General features: G+C 39.6%; 1 protein-coding gene across 1 annotated transcript; it reads right to left on the minus strand.

The window, feature by feature from the left end:
* Positions 1-11,038: 11,038 nt before the first annotated feature.
* On the minus strand, positions 11,039-15,798 carry zic2a (zic family member 2 (odd-paired homolog, Drosophila), a). The gene is made up of 3 exons (XM_007906306.2): positions 14,452-15,798; positions 12,238-12,401; positions 11,039-12,132 (listed from the first exon to the last, which is right to left on the minus strand). The coding sequence occupies exons 1-3, from the start codon at positions 15,437-15,439 to the stop codon at positions 11,950-11,952; spliced, it is 1,335 nt and encodes a 444-aa protein (XP_007904497.1). The 5' UTR covers positions 15,440-15,798; the 3' UTR covers positions 11,039-11,949.
* Positions 15,799-16,404: the final 606 nt, after the last annotated feature.

Here is a 16,404-nt window from a genome sequence, read left to right on the forward strand (position 1 = left end):
ATGCCCCACAAACATCCATGAAGTGAATGACCAATTTTTTAGCTGGGTAATGTTAGTCAGGAGACTGGAGGAACTCCTTTCTCTTTTTGAATAGTATTGTGGGATCTTTAACAATCACCTGAACAGGCTGGCGGGTTTAACATCTCATCTTAAAAACAGCACCTCCAATTACACAGTTCTCTCCCAGCACTGCCCTGAAGTGTCAGCCTAGACTGTGAACTCAAAGACCCAACATGGGGCTTGAACTCAAAACATTCTGACTTAGATGTGAGAGTGCTACCAGCTGTGCCAGGCTGACACTATGTAAGTATCAGCAGTTGCCAAGATTGATACTCACAACCCTGTGCAAAAATGAATGCTGAAGTTTGGTGTCTGACCATGTGAATTACCTATAGGTCATATTAGTATCTGTCTGACGTAGACCTGGAGTAGAGGGGAATCAAACCACATTATCTCTCATTTGTAATATTCTGGTTTCACGAGGCTTTAAGTAACAGAATTGCTGTGTAGGTAAATTCTAGTGCAAAACGTTAGTATATAACTGTACTTCAAACTATATCGTAGCAGCACATATGTTATCTTCACAATGTGGGGGAAGGGTTAAGTCTTTATTTTTAAATAAAGCTAATCCTCTTAATTTCTCTCACTTCCTTTCCTGAAGGTGTTAACTCATGCTGGGTGAAGTTCCATGGGCACTGGCTCAATTGCCAGTTTCCATCTGTACCTCGCTCAATTGAACATTCTTCATGTATGAGCCCAGACAGTTAACATTTTGGAGGCTCCACAACCATGGGTGCACCACAGCCAAGTCCTATACTGTTCTCATCCAACATATAATCTTGTTGATCTAGTCTGTGAGAGCAGAACTGGAAGAAATACAATTAACGTTAAAAACGAGTAGAAATGGGAAGCATTTTTTGTTTGATTCCATGGCCCAGACACCCAAAAAGTTAATGTTGCATCAATTGCTTCTTTTTAAAAAGCAGTTATGTCTGCTTGAGAACAGCATTAGAGGATATCTGATTGAAATAAGCTTACGCTCCAATGTTAACAATGTAATGTTTTTTGTCCTGGTAGAATAGGTATGTACAGGTATGTGGAATTTAGAAGGTCAAGGTTGAATAGTTGAGACATAAGGATGATTGAACATTATGGATTTTTTTTATGTTTCATGGAATATTATCATAATAAGTTTTCTTAGAAGAGTGGTGTTTTGAAGTCTGTGATATGTTAAGCTTTGCGAAGAAGGTGAAAGGGTTGGTCTTATTCTATGTTTCCTTATGTTCCTAATATCCATCCACTTTAATAATATTAAATAATATTAATAATAATAATTCTTGCGTTCGATATAGTGCCTTATCATGTTGATGAGATGTTCCAAGGTGCTTCACAAGATATACTGAAAAGTGGATTGACTGTATATTTTGTAGGCTTTCCAACAGAAATAAATGTAGAGCTCTCAGCAGTTGCAATCCATATTGAATTTCCCTTTCCTAGATTTGGATCATCAAGATCTATTATTGCAGAATGGCTATCAGTACCCCAGATGAGGTCAGCTAACTCAGAACAGAGTAGAGATTGACCTCGGGACTTTTCTGTTCTGCATGGCTCAGCTATACACAGGGCAGATATCCAACTTAACAATCAGGGGAGTCCCGGTAGTTTTTTTTCATCAAGAACTTAGGGAAATGCCAAGACCCATAGTGCAATGCACTTCCAAGGTTTAAAAAGAGTCCAGAAAACCACAAGAAGTCAAGAAGTGATTAATTAACTCAATGTTCAGGTTTTAAAATCCAAGAGATTTATGAAGAGGGAAAGACTCAGACAGAAAGGATTCCACAGTCTTGAGGTCCTGGGAAAGAATGAATTTAGGTAGGAAAAATGCAATGGGATTTGAAGTTTCAGGAATGAGAAAGAGATGATGGGATAATATATTTTAAACTGGGAGAAACAAAAGAGGAAAGTTCAGAAGAGTAATGACAGAAGTAGTATTGATAAAGCTAGAGACAGGAAAGATTGTGATACAACAACTTGCATTTGTACAGTGCGTATGATAGAAAGTGAGAGAGGATGGAAGGCCATAGATGAGGGACCAACCATGTATGAATTAATAACCAATTTCTTGACCAGGTTGCAAGAAATGAATTAGGAGAGTCTTCCAGATGTTGGAGCGGAATTTAGGTTTTGAATGAATTTGAGCTTTATAATCAATGGTTGTTGATGGAAAGATGCATATTTGTCCAGAAAGAGGGAATTACATTACATGAAGACTGCTCAAGCAACGGAGATGAGAGAAGTTTGCTTGAGTCACAAGAGATTGTGCAACATAGGATACCAACGATAAAAGATTAAAAGTGGAGGCATTAAAAGATAAGAGTTGAAGGCTGCTGTTTAGACTTCTGAGACACATGAAGAAACTTGGTGTATGTGAATTTGAAAGAAACAAAATTATAATTGCTGTTGTGACAGTGCTTGGAGCCAATTAATGTTTGCGATTCAGCCTTTGCGAAAGGTTGAGTGAGATCTAACGAAAGTTGGTTGATGTGGAGTAGATCATCAACAAAACAATAGATAGCATTCGATGAAGAGTGAGGAGGAGGGCTCGGTGCAGCAAATCAACAAACTAGAAAAAGTGACAGAACCATGGGAATCTTGTAGTTGATAGGAAGATGACTCGGAAAATGGAATTATCATTACAGCAGAAATAGAATGATTTGAAAAGAAAACAGATAGCCAAGAACATAGCTTTGAGAAGTGTGCCATGCCAGATCCTGTCAAAGGCTTTGGAGATGTCAGAGGTGTCGACAAATGAGTTACCAAGGTGTGCAAAAGTTGAGTCCCAGACGTGCTAACATAGGAAACATTACCAGTAAAGCAACCATGCAGAAAAGACTTACTGGTAATCATAGATTAGATCATAGCTTTCAAATGATAGATTTTAAAAGCTAATGGCAGTTTACATGACTTCAGAAAGTAAAGAGACAAGGCCAGTAGGGCAATCGTTTGAAAGGTAAGAGATGTTACTTTTCTTAGGAATAGAATGAATACCTTGGTGAACTCGAAATAGAAGGAAGTAGTTCCATCCCAGTGCATGGATCTAGCTGAACATAAAAAGTCACTTTTTTTGGATGCACGTGGAATATCACCATGACACACATGAAGTCAATACCTAATATTATCTGATCTGCTGATTTGTTGACAGAACCGTTCCTTAGCCAAAAACCAATGGGTGTAATAGTTAAGACAACATTTGGAATAATTTGTTAGAATTAAGATAACATTTGGAAATGTAAGGGACGTATACCTTATTAAAATTCATGGCGAAGTGTTCATGCTAAAGACGTGGGTGTATATCAAAACACTCAAATATTTGAATGATCAATTGGTTACTTCCACAGCAAAAAAATTTGGACCAGCTGTTAATCACAAGGGCAAGATGGAATCAGGCGATTTCAAACCTTTATTTTCACACTGCGATTTTTAAAAAATGTTTTGCCAAAACGTATTTGAGTGGCATATTGTCCCAGTGTTACACATGCACGTTGAGATAATAATAATAATCTTTGCATTTGACATAACACCTTATCTCGTCGTCGAGACATCTCAAAGCCTTCGCAGAATATATTGTAAAGTGAATTCACTCTATATTCTAAAATCCTAAACTCCTTCATAAAACTACACGAGAGTTGGATGTGGTTATCTGATACATTAAGAAGGGTCAATCACCCTAAGGAGTCTGCGATCGGCTTACATGGCGGGGGGGGGGGCATGTGTTTAAGTTACATAATTGTGAGAGGGATCTGGGTTCCCAACTTCAGGCACATGTGGGCACATGTCTGTTTTATATTACATTAGGAAGAGAGAAACAACTTACCAGAAGTAGGTGTATTATTAGTCTGAGCTGTGTCAATTATTACTGAAAATTAATATTGTAAAATTGTATTGTTTGTATTGTGCTTTCTTTAACGATGTGGTCGTGTTTATTTGGCCAATGTCATCTCAGTGCTGAGCTCATCCATTTGAAAGCTGTATTCCTTGTCGTTTTCACCACATTCGTATCGTTTTGAACCTCGTATTATTTCTACGGTCAAATTCTACAAAAGTACAATTCTACGGAGATTATAAAAATCCGAAAATACGGAAATGTACAATATGGGTTTTCTAAATCTATCTTTAAAAACTACGTTTCTGTGCGTTCTGTAGAAAAGCAGTTGTGAAGGGGGGGGAGTGGACGCTGCATTCAGTAAAAGTACAGAATCATTTCACAGACAAATCGTTGCTTGGTTTCACTTCGCTTATTTTCCACGTCTGTCGATTGGGACTCACTCCATCGCCTTAGCCGAGGGACTTTGTCGGCTTTTGTGTTTGGTGATAACCATTTGTTAAGAAGAGAACTCATAAATTGCCAGAGGGCGGAGAGAGCCATCGCTATATACTGTCCTTGTGATAAAGAATCGGCTGCAGTCTGCAAAATATATTGCAGTTTATACAATCCACCGGTAAAATGTGCCTAAGTGCCGATCTGAAAAGACAGTCTTTTTTTTTGAAAAAAGTTCATTTGTTCATAATTCAATTGCAACTATGAAAAGACCAGAGGGTTTCAAGTACAAATTGCCTCCATTAAGTCCAGGGAAACGATACTGCCTCTTTAAAGACCGACCAATGTTACGGGAGAATTAAAAAAAAAGTCCAGCTCAATATATTTTAGATCTGAGGTTGCCAAGAGCATAACTGTGAAACATTTGCAATGAATAATCCACCACGGAATCATCTTAAGAAAGTGCCAGAGACGCTGCTCGCAATGAGAGTGAAACAACTTTATCTGGTAAGCAAACGCCAGGAGCTTTATAACTGCAGCAACACGCAGAACAGCTCAGAAGGAGACATCGCCCACGTACGATAGATAGAAGAACAGATCTCCGGTCCACTTGGTAAAGATAAACTAGAAACTCCCCGTTGAAAACTAAGTGGTGGAAAAAAGTAAGATATTATAGAAGCGGATGGGAGTATCCGCTTCTGTTTCGCAAATGTCCCTTTGCTTGAAGTTCTGAACAAATCTAAAATCCAAAAGGTGATTCCTGCTTTGCAATGAATCATAAACCAAAAAGCGTTACGCAGTACTTCGTGTTATATGTCCTATGTGGTCTAAAACAATGTGTCACCGTTCGCTGTCATTGAACGTTTTTTTTTACCAACTCTCCATAGACCGCCAAGGCTTTTACCAGACTGGATAAGATTGTAGTCACGGAGAGGGGTTCCCATGTTTAAAACGTGAAAGAGCATTTTTGAACAGCTGTAATGCAAATCCTGACACAAACTGCAACTGTAAGAGATAACGGCAAGCTCGAGGGAGAAACATTCGTATACATAATGTTAATCTATCGCGGAACATATTGCAATGTCATGTTATTGTCTTGAATGTATATTTGTAATCATCATTAAACATTAAAAGCTCTTCAACATCCCGCCCCCGCGTTCTATTCCTCTCCCTCTCCCAAAAAATCTCACTGAAACACACTGAAACTACATCCAAACACGGTTACAAAGCAATGAAACTTTTCACAGTTAAATATATTAAGTGTTGTACCTTGACAGAGACCCATTGCATATTATTCTCCTGGTCTTCAAGTGTTGCAAACAGGGTTTGAACCACAAGTGAATTAGAATGGAATTCCAAATGTTGACACCAAGAAGCCAGAGAGGCGGCATTGCAAGTAACTAAAGCAGATTATTGAAAAGTCTATCTGAAGTAACAGCACTTCAGATGTAGTAAGAGTAAAATCTCCACCCAAACGTACAGCAATCGACGCCTGAAATTAGTTGAACCTTACTATAGTCCCCAACTTCGTTTAATGATTTCAATTAAAATTACATTTAAAAGTAAGTAACCCTCGGTCAATCACGCGGAACTATACCTGCAATAATCAGCAATAACATCTGAGCACAAATGAGAGTATCGTTTGTTTTACAACTCAGAACTCGGAATTTAAAAATCAAACCCACTTTCAGAGTTGTACAATAGACGTGTATTTTTAAATTCCCGAATAAGCAGAATGATCCCCGAATAAGCAGAATAAAAATAATGTTTCTCAGAACATTTGGTGAATTAGGGATCCGAACGCAGATGTCTATTGAGACGTGCACGCTTTTGCTTGATTTAATGTCAAGAAACCTTGACCATGAACTTGATATTTCGGTATCTCGTCCAAAGTAATACACCTTAATTGTGAGGGTGTATTTGCCAGTGTCTACAAACTTGTCGGGCTTGATGGGGCTCTGCAGGTGGATGCGGAAGGTTGTGAGGGAAGATACCTAAGTGTGATACCAAGTAGCGATATTGATCATTTAACGCTTCACATGGTCTAATTTTATTATTGTTGAGTAACACTGTAAAGGCAAACCAATGGTAAATTTAATTCAGCAGTGTCCAAGCCGCAAAAAGGACTGTCTACCTCAATGATGCTTGATGTTTCTTTTTTATATTGCTGAAAGCCTGTTATAAAATGTTCACTGTTGGAAATATATTAAGTGTGTATAGAAAAACCAAATACAATTGTGTTTGGAAACCTGTACAGGATGTGGTTAAGCTTTGAGGTAGCAAACAGAGTAAAGTGACTTTGCAAAAAAAAATCCAAACCTGCAAAACTGTAAATATTGCAGAATATTAAAACGGCAAGAAGCAGACTTATGAGTACTTTAACAAAACGTATAAAATCCACAAATAAAGAGAACGCAAATATACCTGTTGAGGAATTAATGACATTGTGACAGTAATATTTCCATCGATATAAATACGCATTAACATAACAATAAAGCGCAATGTCTTGTCTGTGTGTAATAGGAATTCCCAGCACCCTGCCAAGTGTTTATGTGCGCTGGTTATTGTGTGCGGTGCACCTGACGCTTTTGAATCGTGAGACAAACATGGTTTTCAAATGCAAAGTTTAAAGTACGTTATTTATAAATTGAGGTTCACGGAAAATACAAGCAATAAAAGTGACATTTGAACAGTCCAGTACATAAGATACGGCTTGGTTAATCGATAATGCTTTTGCATCAATAGAGCTACATAAAAATTCAGATTCCTCAGAATCAGTATTCACCTCAAACAGTATAGCTTTCGTGTTTATTTTCCTTCATGGATCAATATCATAACAGCGTGTGCCAGGAATGAGCAGATATCTGGGCACTGCATGGGGTTGTCCTTTGACCCTTACTGTAGTTGTCAAATCATCATCATCATCACCATCTTCACCATCAGCGTTATATTGACCATTCTCATCTTCATAATTATCTTTTTTACAGCTTCATTTTCCTATTCATCGCGTGTGGCAGCAGGAAGCGATGGACTATTTTTTTCTTTCTGCTGAAAATCAAGTGTTCCCCCCACCACCACCCAAGTCACATTAGCACCAGTAATATTTTTCAGGCGAACCACTGTCACATTTTAATTAACGAGTAGCGTTTGCATAATAGAATAGTCAAAGAGATTAATTTATCTTCCATTGAAAATAATGTGTGTGCTATCGAACACAAGCTTGTGATCATTTTAATTGGGAACTTAAGTAACCAAATGACTCACACCACGCACACATTCTGCTCAGCCGAAGTTCATCTTAAACTTACAGAATAACAGAATGGGCACAAAGATTGCATAATCAAGTTGACTAATCTTTAATAAACAATGTCCTTATACAGGGTGACCAAAAAGTCGTGATACCATTACAATGTCTAATAAGTCTTAAATAAATTGTGATATTTTGAGTTTTGTTTAGATAATAAGGTAGTTATCACAACTTTTTGGTCACCCTGTATTAATATTGTTTTAATGATTGCGGTATTCAGCTGCTAAATTAGAAAAGAGAGTGAATTAAACACATATATTAGGAACATAATCCTCGAAGATTATTTGAGGATCAATGCTGGAAACAGTTCACTTTTTTTAAAAAAAAGTCAGAAATGTTCCTACCTATTAAGTATTTGTACCAGTTTATCTATGTTAATTATTCAAACCGCTATTTAATCTGAGTATGTATGATCATACATAAAGATGTTACGCGTAGGCGGAAATATAATACTGGACAAATGTAGACATAAACTTCCTTGTATATGCAAGTGTACGAATATATGTGCATTTAATGCATATCGTTAAAACATGCTACCGTGTCTCTTTGTATATGCACGACAATTAATTTCCATTTGGAAACTACTCATTTGCTTACACTTTCTTTGAAATGAACCCTTGTACCTGCGCGCAACGTGGCTGGAAAATATAAAGTAAAGCTTTACACCTCACACGGGTTTGCATATTTTGGAGGGTTACGCCACTAAACGAACCCAAGTGAATGTGTGTTCGACAGACTTTAATTAATTGGGCTGGAGACATTGCTTTAATTTGCATCGAAGAATAGATTGCGAAATGGTACAATATTTTGAAGTATTAAAGAATATTTGTAGAGTTTGTTTTTTTGATTTCACGTCTTTGAAGTTCCTGCTTGCTCTCTGGGTTTGTAACTGATTCTGAGACAAAACGATACTTCCAACCGCAAAAGATAAACAACCAAGTTTTATAGACCGATGCATCAATGATTTTTTACTGTAACTTTATACGATAGGCTATCAATAGCAGTCTACATAGAATTGTCTCTTAAAATTGTCTTACAACTTTGAAATGTGCCGTAAAATCTGCCGATTTGAAGACTACAATTGAATGTTTATTAGGTCGGCTTTATAATTTATGAGCTGCCATTTGGAGTGACAGGGACGAGCCATATCCTCCTGTAATTATCAATACAACAGTCACTGTGCCCTCAGGTGGCTCTCTCGCTGTAGTTTATAGAGCATTTTACGGCCCCTTTACATTTTAAATTATATCATAATGTTCTTCCAGTGCTATCATCACTCTTTCGGTGACTTGGTGCATTTAGACCCCTTTTAGAGCCAAGAATAACACAATTCCGAGGCAACAAATGCTGAACATCCGATCTTAGAGTCAAATTGTCATAAAACTTTTATTTATTAAGATATATATTTAATAATTATTACGATAAATTTATCTCAATAATGAATTTAAATTAGTCGCAAAATTTTAAGCCGCAACGTGTCGCTATCTTGGAGCGTATTATCATCAACCTTCTCGTGTTATTTTGAAATTACTACATTAATATTCTCTTTTAAGTAATTTTAAAAAACGTAGATTCTCACCATCGACGTCTTAAACGTATTTTAAACACTTAGCATCAGTGTAAAAGGCTGTGTGTCTTCCGTTGACCACAAAAACACAGCTTTAATTTAGAGATGGAATAAAACCGGAAAAAGTACTTACATCCCTCAGCAGTTCAATTTCCTTTTTTGGGCACAATCTCAAAATGTTTATTTGGCCGTGTGGTGGGAGGGTGAAAACGATACGTTTACAATTTCGAGCCTTCGGCTCCAAAATAATTTACATTCAAGGCGAATCTATTTGCCTAACCGCGTACATATCGTTTAAGCAACACAGACATCAAGAGCAGAAATTCCGAATCGTACAAATATACGATTCCAACAATGTTTAATTGATGTGTTGAGTCCTAACCAGAAGTCCAAGCAAAAGCAACCAGAATAGTCCCGACTGACTGGCTCAAAGTCAAGTTCAAGTTCTCTGCCTCTCTTTCTCCACCTCACGTTAAAAGGCTTTAATGTGTCTGGGTTTTCTGTCGGGTTCTTTTAAAACTTCCATAAAGGGCTATGTTGGGTGTTTTCAGGCGAATATGCATCGGCCTATTAACAGCCCCAGCAAACGTGCAGTCGGCAGGTTTGAAGTTGGGTTCCATTTATTCGCTCTTTGCGGGAAAGTGTATCCGAGTGGAATACACCTACAGGTCAGCCTTCACTCGCTCGGGCACCGCGCATTTTATTGTGTGTGTTGTTTGCAGCGTATTATGGCAGAAACGCCTAATGGAAATTGTCATGTTTTGAAAGTTAACTCATCTTCGGCTTTTAAATCTGACATCGGTAGCAGCTCCCAATGCCACGAAGGGGAGTGACGTGCTTCGTTACGATTTTTGGGGGAAAAAAGTTAGAAAATGTTCGCATTTTATTCTATATCCGCTGCAACCCACAACCACCGCAGGGCGCTAAGATCTCCTTTCCAAATGCCCAATATTGTATGTACAAGATATTCAATGGGAATAGGTTCTTAGCATATTTGGAAAAAAATGTAATATTTTCCACCAGCCTGGGTAACAAGCAGCAGATGCGGTGATCTGTCAGATTTTTTTGCGTAAGGAATTCATAACCTCCTCCAGTAACTTAGATTCCAATCTGTGCCAATTTCGTGTAGTTGTTTAAATTACAACAAAGCTGCCTCCTACACGTGTCTGGTTTTGTGGCATAATGAATTCCATCTTCAAAGCCAGACATTATCGCTTACATTCGTGCGTATATATATATATATATATACGTGTATGTGTGTGCTGTTCAAGCGATTATGACTAAATCCCATCTTGTAATGATTCAGAAAGGGCATCACAGTAATTACATTTAACATGTTAGATTATTTTCTTGATTAATTCTCCCACGATTACATTAACCACAACGCTCAACCCAAATACTAATATATATATATATTAATGCAGATCTATTGATATTTAAGTGAATGGCCTGTGTCGCTGTTTTGAATTATATGCCGAAATATTTATATTTCGCGCTGCTCCATAAACCACCAATGCAAATTATTATGAAAAATAGATCTAAAATATTGATATGCCCTATGTATCTGAATACGGGGAACATGCGTTTATTCTAGTTTTGCCGGGATGCTTCGTAATTAGAAAGATTTATCAGAACTCTAAAGTGGTTTAATTACTTTGCATTGCAAAGCCTCTCAGTGAAGGGTATTCCACTGTTGGTGAGTGGTTTTATATCATTGTGTTCGTGGAACGAAATGCCGTTTAGTAACTCTAGATAAAATGGCTCCGAGGCATGTGAACAAATAAGATGCAGACTAAAATCAGTGGTGAACTTAAATAATAATAACACAGCAACAATAACAGCAGCATTTACACTTGCAACACATTTTATTATATATATGTATGCTGTTAATGATCTCAGGACATCGCACAAGAAATGAGAAAAACATTCTTTATCTAGAAATAAAAAAAACAAATCTGAATGATTTCATGTTTAACTCACAATTGTACATATTTATAGTTAAGAAACATTCTTTATAAATATCGTTTCATCTGTAGCAAGTTAATACCATAATTTAATTACAAATGGATAAATATGGTAACGCGGTTATTTACAGAATGAATATCGTTGTTACAAAAGTTAACGGCACAACCTTTTTTCACAATCTTCCAATAGTATTTCACAATTCAAACTTGCAAAGCACAAAACATCACGAGATAAACCCCAGCTAACAGGAAAAAAATACATTCACAAGCAATTATCTGCGTTTCTGTGTTTGTGAACTGTAACTTGACTTTGGCACAGTTTCCATTTTATATGATTTCATGAAGTTTTACAATCGGTCGCCCTGAAAAGGTGACATAGATTTTCAGCATTAAAATACAACGAGAAGGAAATCATTATTTTGTCCTTTTTGTTTCCATTTTGTGCGCTAATAGGAAATGTGTGTCACCTCGAGAAAGAAATCCATAGCTACCATTTAATGGACAATCTACATCAAGAATCCCAGGTATCATTCAGCTGATAGGCAGCAATTCCTTATGTACAAAGTTGTAAAATACCCAAAAGGTTTGTTCAGTAGGACATAAATAACATTTGATCTTCACTTCAGCGAAATCTCTGGTACTATTGCTTATATGATGATTATAGCGTTCTCCGTTTTCCTTTTATACACATTTTAGGGAAAGTTCTGTTTAAATTATTTTTTTCTTTTTAATTAATTCAGCACAAACGCTGAGCTCTCTCTCTCACTCTCTTTCTCATTTGGACCTGCAATATCTAAACGTACCATTCATTAAAATTAGAGGAAATGCCACCGTTACTGTGCACAGCAGAGGAGGCTGGAGATAAGTTGTTGTTTTGGGGTTCGGTGGATGGAGAAACCAGGACCGGGGGAGTAGATGATTCGTAACCAGAACTGGCAGCTGGCGAGGAATCCGAGGCTTGGGAGGACTCGTGGACCTGTGGAAGACAAGAGCATAGAAAAGCCATCAGCACATCAGTCCTTTCTTTTCTGGATATTAATACAAGTGATCTTTTATCACATAGATATCAATAGATACCGACTTTCATGTGTTTCCGTAGAGAGCTTGGGTGTGTGTAGGACTTGTCGCACATTTTGCATAGATAGGGCTTGTCTGAAGTATGGACATGCATGTGCTTCTTCCTGTCGCTACTGTTGGCGAAGCGTCTGTCACAGCCTTCAAATTCACACTTAAATGGCTTCTCACCTACAGAAAATAACATAGAAAACGATCAGTCAACAAAACCACAAATATATCAGCCTCCCACTGTTTCCATTTTGCTCTGTGGTCACCATAGTACATACGGTTCTCAGCTTTCAAATCACCTGGATTTAGTTTAAACCGTTCGAAAGCCGAATCTATGTCTACAGCAATTATTCAACCATTCGTGACAATTACGGCTTAAGGTTAACCATGAACTGATTCTAGTCTTAACCAAAAAAGAAAACAATGCAGATGTTTCAAACAAAACAGAAACCGAAGTCTTTGTCGATCGACGGAAATGCACTTGACGAAATTGATTCGTATTTAAATCGAAGTGATTAATGAAGTATGTGAACTATTTCGTTTATGAGTATTTGTTCAGCCCCTTTTTTCAAATGTAAATAGTTACAATTAAAGAACCACAGCTGCCAACATTGCATAAGGAAATCGTTCAACGCATTTGCACAATACTAGATCTTTTTCGCCGAATTTAATAGCCTTTTAATCGTTTAGAATTAGCACATGTATTACTTGTTAAGCTAATTGATCTAAACGAATTTTAGAAATAAAATATTCACGGAAAAGGTCAGACGAGGTGCTAATCAACACAGACCCAATTTAGCGCCACTATCTAGATATGAACACGTCAATCATTTTATACTCCCTTGATATTTATATATGTTTCTATACAGTTATTCATGGGACTGTGTTTTAAGGTGCTCTATTGAATCTCGACTGCTGAATATAAACCCATTGCGTTTGATTTAAACTTTTGTGTTTATTTTGCCTGCAAATGACTACCCGCCGAACCCAAACGTGTGAGCTGCACAAGCCTCCGCGGAACAGAGAAAAAACAATAATTCCATTAACACCTAAAATGTATCCGAAAGGGGTAGATAAACATTCTCGAAATCTGAAGGGTAATCATTGCAAGCAAACGCATCTCTCAGTTCAGAAAGCTTGTTAAGGACTCGTCTGGCACCTACGATTAATTTTACACCCGAGAGAACAATAGGTTTTCGTCCTACAACGATTTTCTAGAGAGCAAATAATTGCGATTTTATTTATAAATTAACTAGTGTTTTGAAAGGAAGGGTGGTGATTTAGAAAACATAGTACATCGTAAATTAATCATGAATGCGCACGATGCGCGCTGCACTAGTTTCTCAGCTCCCACGTTTTACACACAGCCGTATGTCCTTATATTACATCTTGACCCATATTCAAAGTTTATGGTCCAAATACAGTAGACTGTTGATGACATAATTCTAGACACTGTCGAGAGAATTATTATGCAATGCAACAGAAACCATACGACACCGATGTTATAACTGATCCTTTTTCTACTTTCTAACAGTGTGTGTATATACTGTGGCCTACGGCACTCGCCCGAACATCACAATGGAATTTACAATTATTTTAAAATGTATTAAAGCGATAAAAATGTCAAATAAGAATAAATCCGTTGACTCAACCTTTGCCATATGACTGAAGAATTAAGTTTACAACAGGAATTCCGACATAAATGCGGGTTGTTTTAAATGCAAAAAGGGGCAAAATGCTATTATTTGTAGAACATTTATAGGGTTCAGTCTAACAGAGCTCAAATATCAATCTGAACAAATTAAGTTTTAAAACGTAGAAGATGATGGTAACTTCCGAGCTACGAGCTTTATTCAAAAAAGGCTCGAAGGATTGCATTGCTCCTGGCATTAAGCCTTACCGTTCCCAACGCCAAACAGAAGACTACTTCGGAGACGGGTTTTCGAAGTGTTTTACAAAGCGAATTCATCGGGAGTGAAGCGGGTCTAATTTTGCTTTTATTTTCACGCGAGGCAAAGGAAAAATTTCGATCGCTTTCTGTATGGCGATTGGGAAAATGAGATTTCGAAGCACCGTCTCTTCACCATCAGGTCACTGGGCTATGTCTGGCTCTCTCGGCTAATGGAGCTCACCAACATCTCAGCCTTACTGGGAGGGAGGGCACACTGGCCAGAGCAGAGCAGAGCAGAGCAGGAGGGGAGGGGAGGGGAGGGGAGAGAAGCTCAGTTACCTGTGTGGGTGCGTTTGTGGATCTTTAAGTTCTCCGATCTCGCGAAAACTTTGCCGCAGCCCGGGAAGGGGCAGGGAAAGGGCTTTTCTCCCGTGTGGACCCTGATATGATTCACCAGTTTGTATTTGGCTTTGAAAGGCTTCCCCTCTCTCAGACATTCCTCCCAAAAGCAGATGTGGTTCGTTTGCTCGGGTCCGCCAACGTGCTCCACCGAGACGTGGGTGACCAGCTCGTGCATGGTGCTGAAAGTTTTGTTACAGGACTTTTTGGGATTACTCATCTGCTCGGGATCTATCCATTTGCAGATGAGCTCCTGCTTGATGGGCTGCCTCATGTATCTGAAGAAGGCTCCGGGGCCGTGATGCGCTGCCATGTTCATCCCCATGTTCATATTCATGTGGCCGTAGTTGTGGTGGTGGTGGAGCTGGGCTGCCGCGTAAGGGTCAGTCCTTGGACACTGGTCCGATCGACCGAACACTTCGCTCGGGAGGCCCAAGCGCATCTGCCCATTGAGGACATGAGCGTTTGGGGACTGGTGGGACCCCCCTTGGTCGTGAATCCCCGGGAACAAGATGTGCCCCGATGAGTCCGAATGTGGGTGATGGAGGCTCCCCGGGGAGGGACCGAAGATGCCGTGCTGGCTGCCCCCGGGGCCCGAGTCACTGAAGCCGCGGCTGCGGAAGATAAAGTCCCGGGTGGAGTTGAAAGCTGCGCCCGAGTAAGAGCTTACATGGGCGGAGTGAGGAGCCAATGCGGCCGCGTACCCCGGGCCCCCCGCAGTCTGCGAGCTGAAGGCTGAGCCCTGTCCTGCAGCCGAGAGGTCGTGATGAACCCCCGGGTTCAGCTTGAAAGCGCCCATGTGGGCCGAGTCGACGAAGGTGTTCTGCGCCAAACCCAGGTCTCTGTCCGACATGTCGGCGGTGGAGTGGTGCCTGGCGAAGCTGCCCACCCCCAGGGTCGGGAACTGCGGTCCTCCGTCCAGCAGCATCCTCCTCGATCAGGGAGAAGCCAGCGAGCCCCGCAACCCCTGAGCAAACAGCAACTTCTCAGACGGTCTTCCCCCTGTTGTGGTGGTGAGGCAGCCCCCGCACGGTCAGCCGGCGCCGCGCCGTCCGCACATCCAGCGAGCGGGGTCGAGGCGGGCGAGCAGCCTTTATTGGGTTCTTGCTTTTTGGAGAAAAAAAATACCGCCGATAAATAAATCGAGGCGAATTATCGCGCCAACTTTTGCTTCTGGTCTTCTGAAGCAGTTTTGTTTTTTTTAATATTGCGATCACGTAGAAGTTTTGTTTGCAGCACGAATTCCCACGGAGGAAGGAAGCGTGGTGTTGTTTGAAGCCTCTCTCTCTCTCTCTGTGGCTTTCTCTCTCTCTCTCTCTTCCTGACTCAGTAGATGCAGTGTTGCTGGTGATAGTGGTAATCAGAAAGGCAGATAAATGAGGAGGAGAGATAAGAGCATCCTGACGATGAATGGGGACCGTAAGCTTGTCCCGATTCTTGTCATATGATGCGAGTGCGATGGCTGCCTGGACTGGCAGCGCCTCTCCCAACACCCCTTTTAAACAGGACACCGGCCACTTTCTAATCGCTTTTGATTGGACAGCTTCGCCTCATCCATCCCAGGTAGCTGCTCAAAAAGGGTCGCCATTTTTCATTAATTACGCCTACTTTGATTTGTTTTTCTCCAGAACGGCCATTGCTGCGCCACTCCTTTTCTCACAAATATGTAGGTAGTGTGTTTGCACTGCCAGGCAATAAACTTAATCGAAATCCGTTTTAATGACTGTGATCAAATTGGGGGAACATTGATCCTCCAGTATACAAATGCGCCTTTCCCCCCTTTTTAATTGGTGCATTTTTTACATGTAAGTACCGTGATGCGAGTCAAATAACTTTTTTTTGTTTTGCTATTTTTTTTTCTCTCGCGAACTTGTCAGATGAATTTCCAGCCGA

This window comes from Callorhinchus milii, unplaced genomic scaffold (genome assembly GCF_018977255.1).
Source record: "Callorhinchus milii isolate IMCB2004 unplaced genomic scaffold, IMCB_Cmil_1.0 Scaffold4, whole genome shotgun sequence".
NCBI lineage: Eukaryota > Metazoa > Chordata > Chondrichthyes > Chimaeriformes > Callorhinchidae > Callorhinchus > Callorhinchus milii.

What these genes read in the sequence shown, in the direction of transcription:
- zic2a (XM_007906306.2), bottom strand. Translation starts at nt 15,439, where the DNA reads ATGCTGCTGGACGGAGGACCGCAGTTCCCGACCCTGGGGGTGGGCAGC. An exon ending in CCACAAACGCACCCACACAG is followed by an intron (nt 12,402 to 14,451) that starts GTAACTGAGCTT and finishes TATTTTCTGTAG; the next exon opens with GTGAGAAGCCATTTAAGTGT. An exon ending in CTCTACGGAAACACATGAAA is followed by an intron (nt 12,133 to 12,237) that starts GTCGGTATCTAT and finishes TGTCTTCCACAG; the next exon opens with GTCCACGAGTCCTCCCAAGC.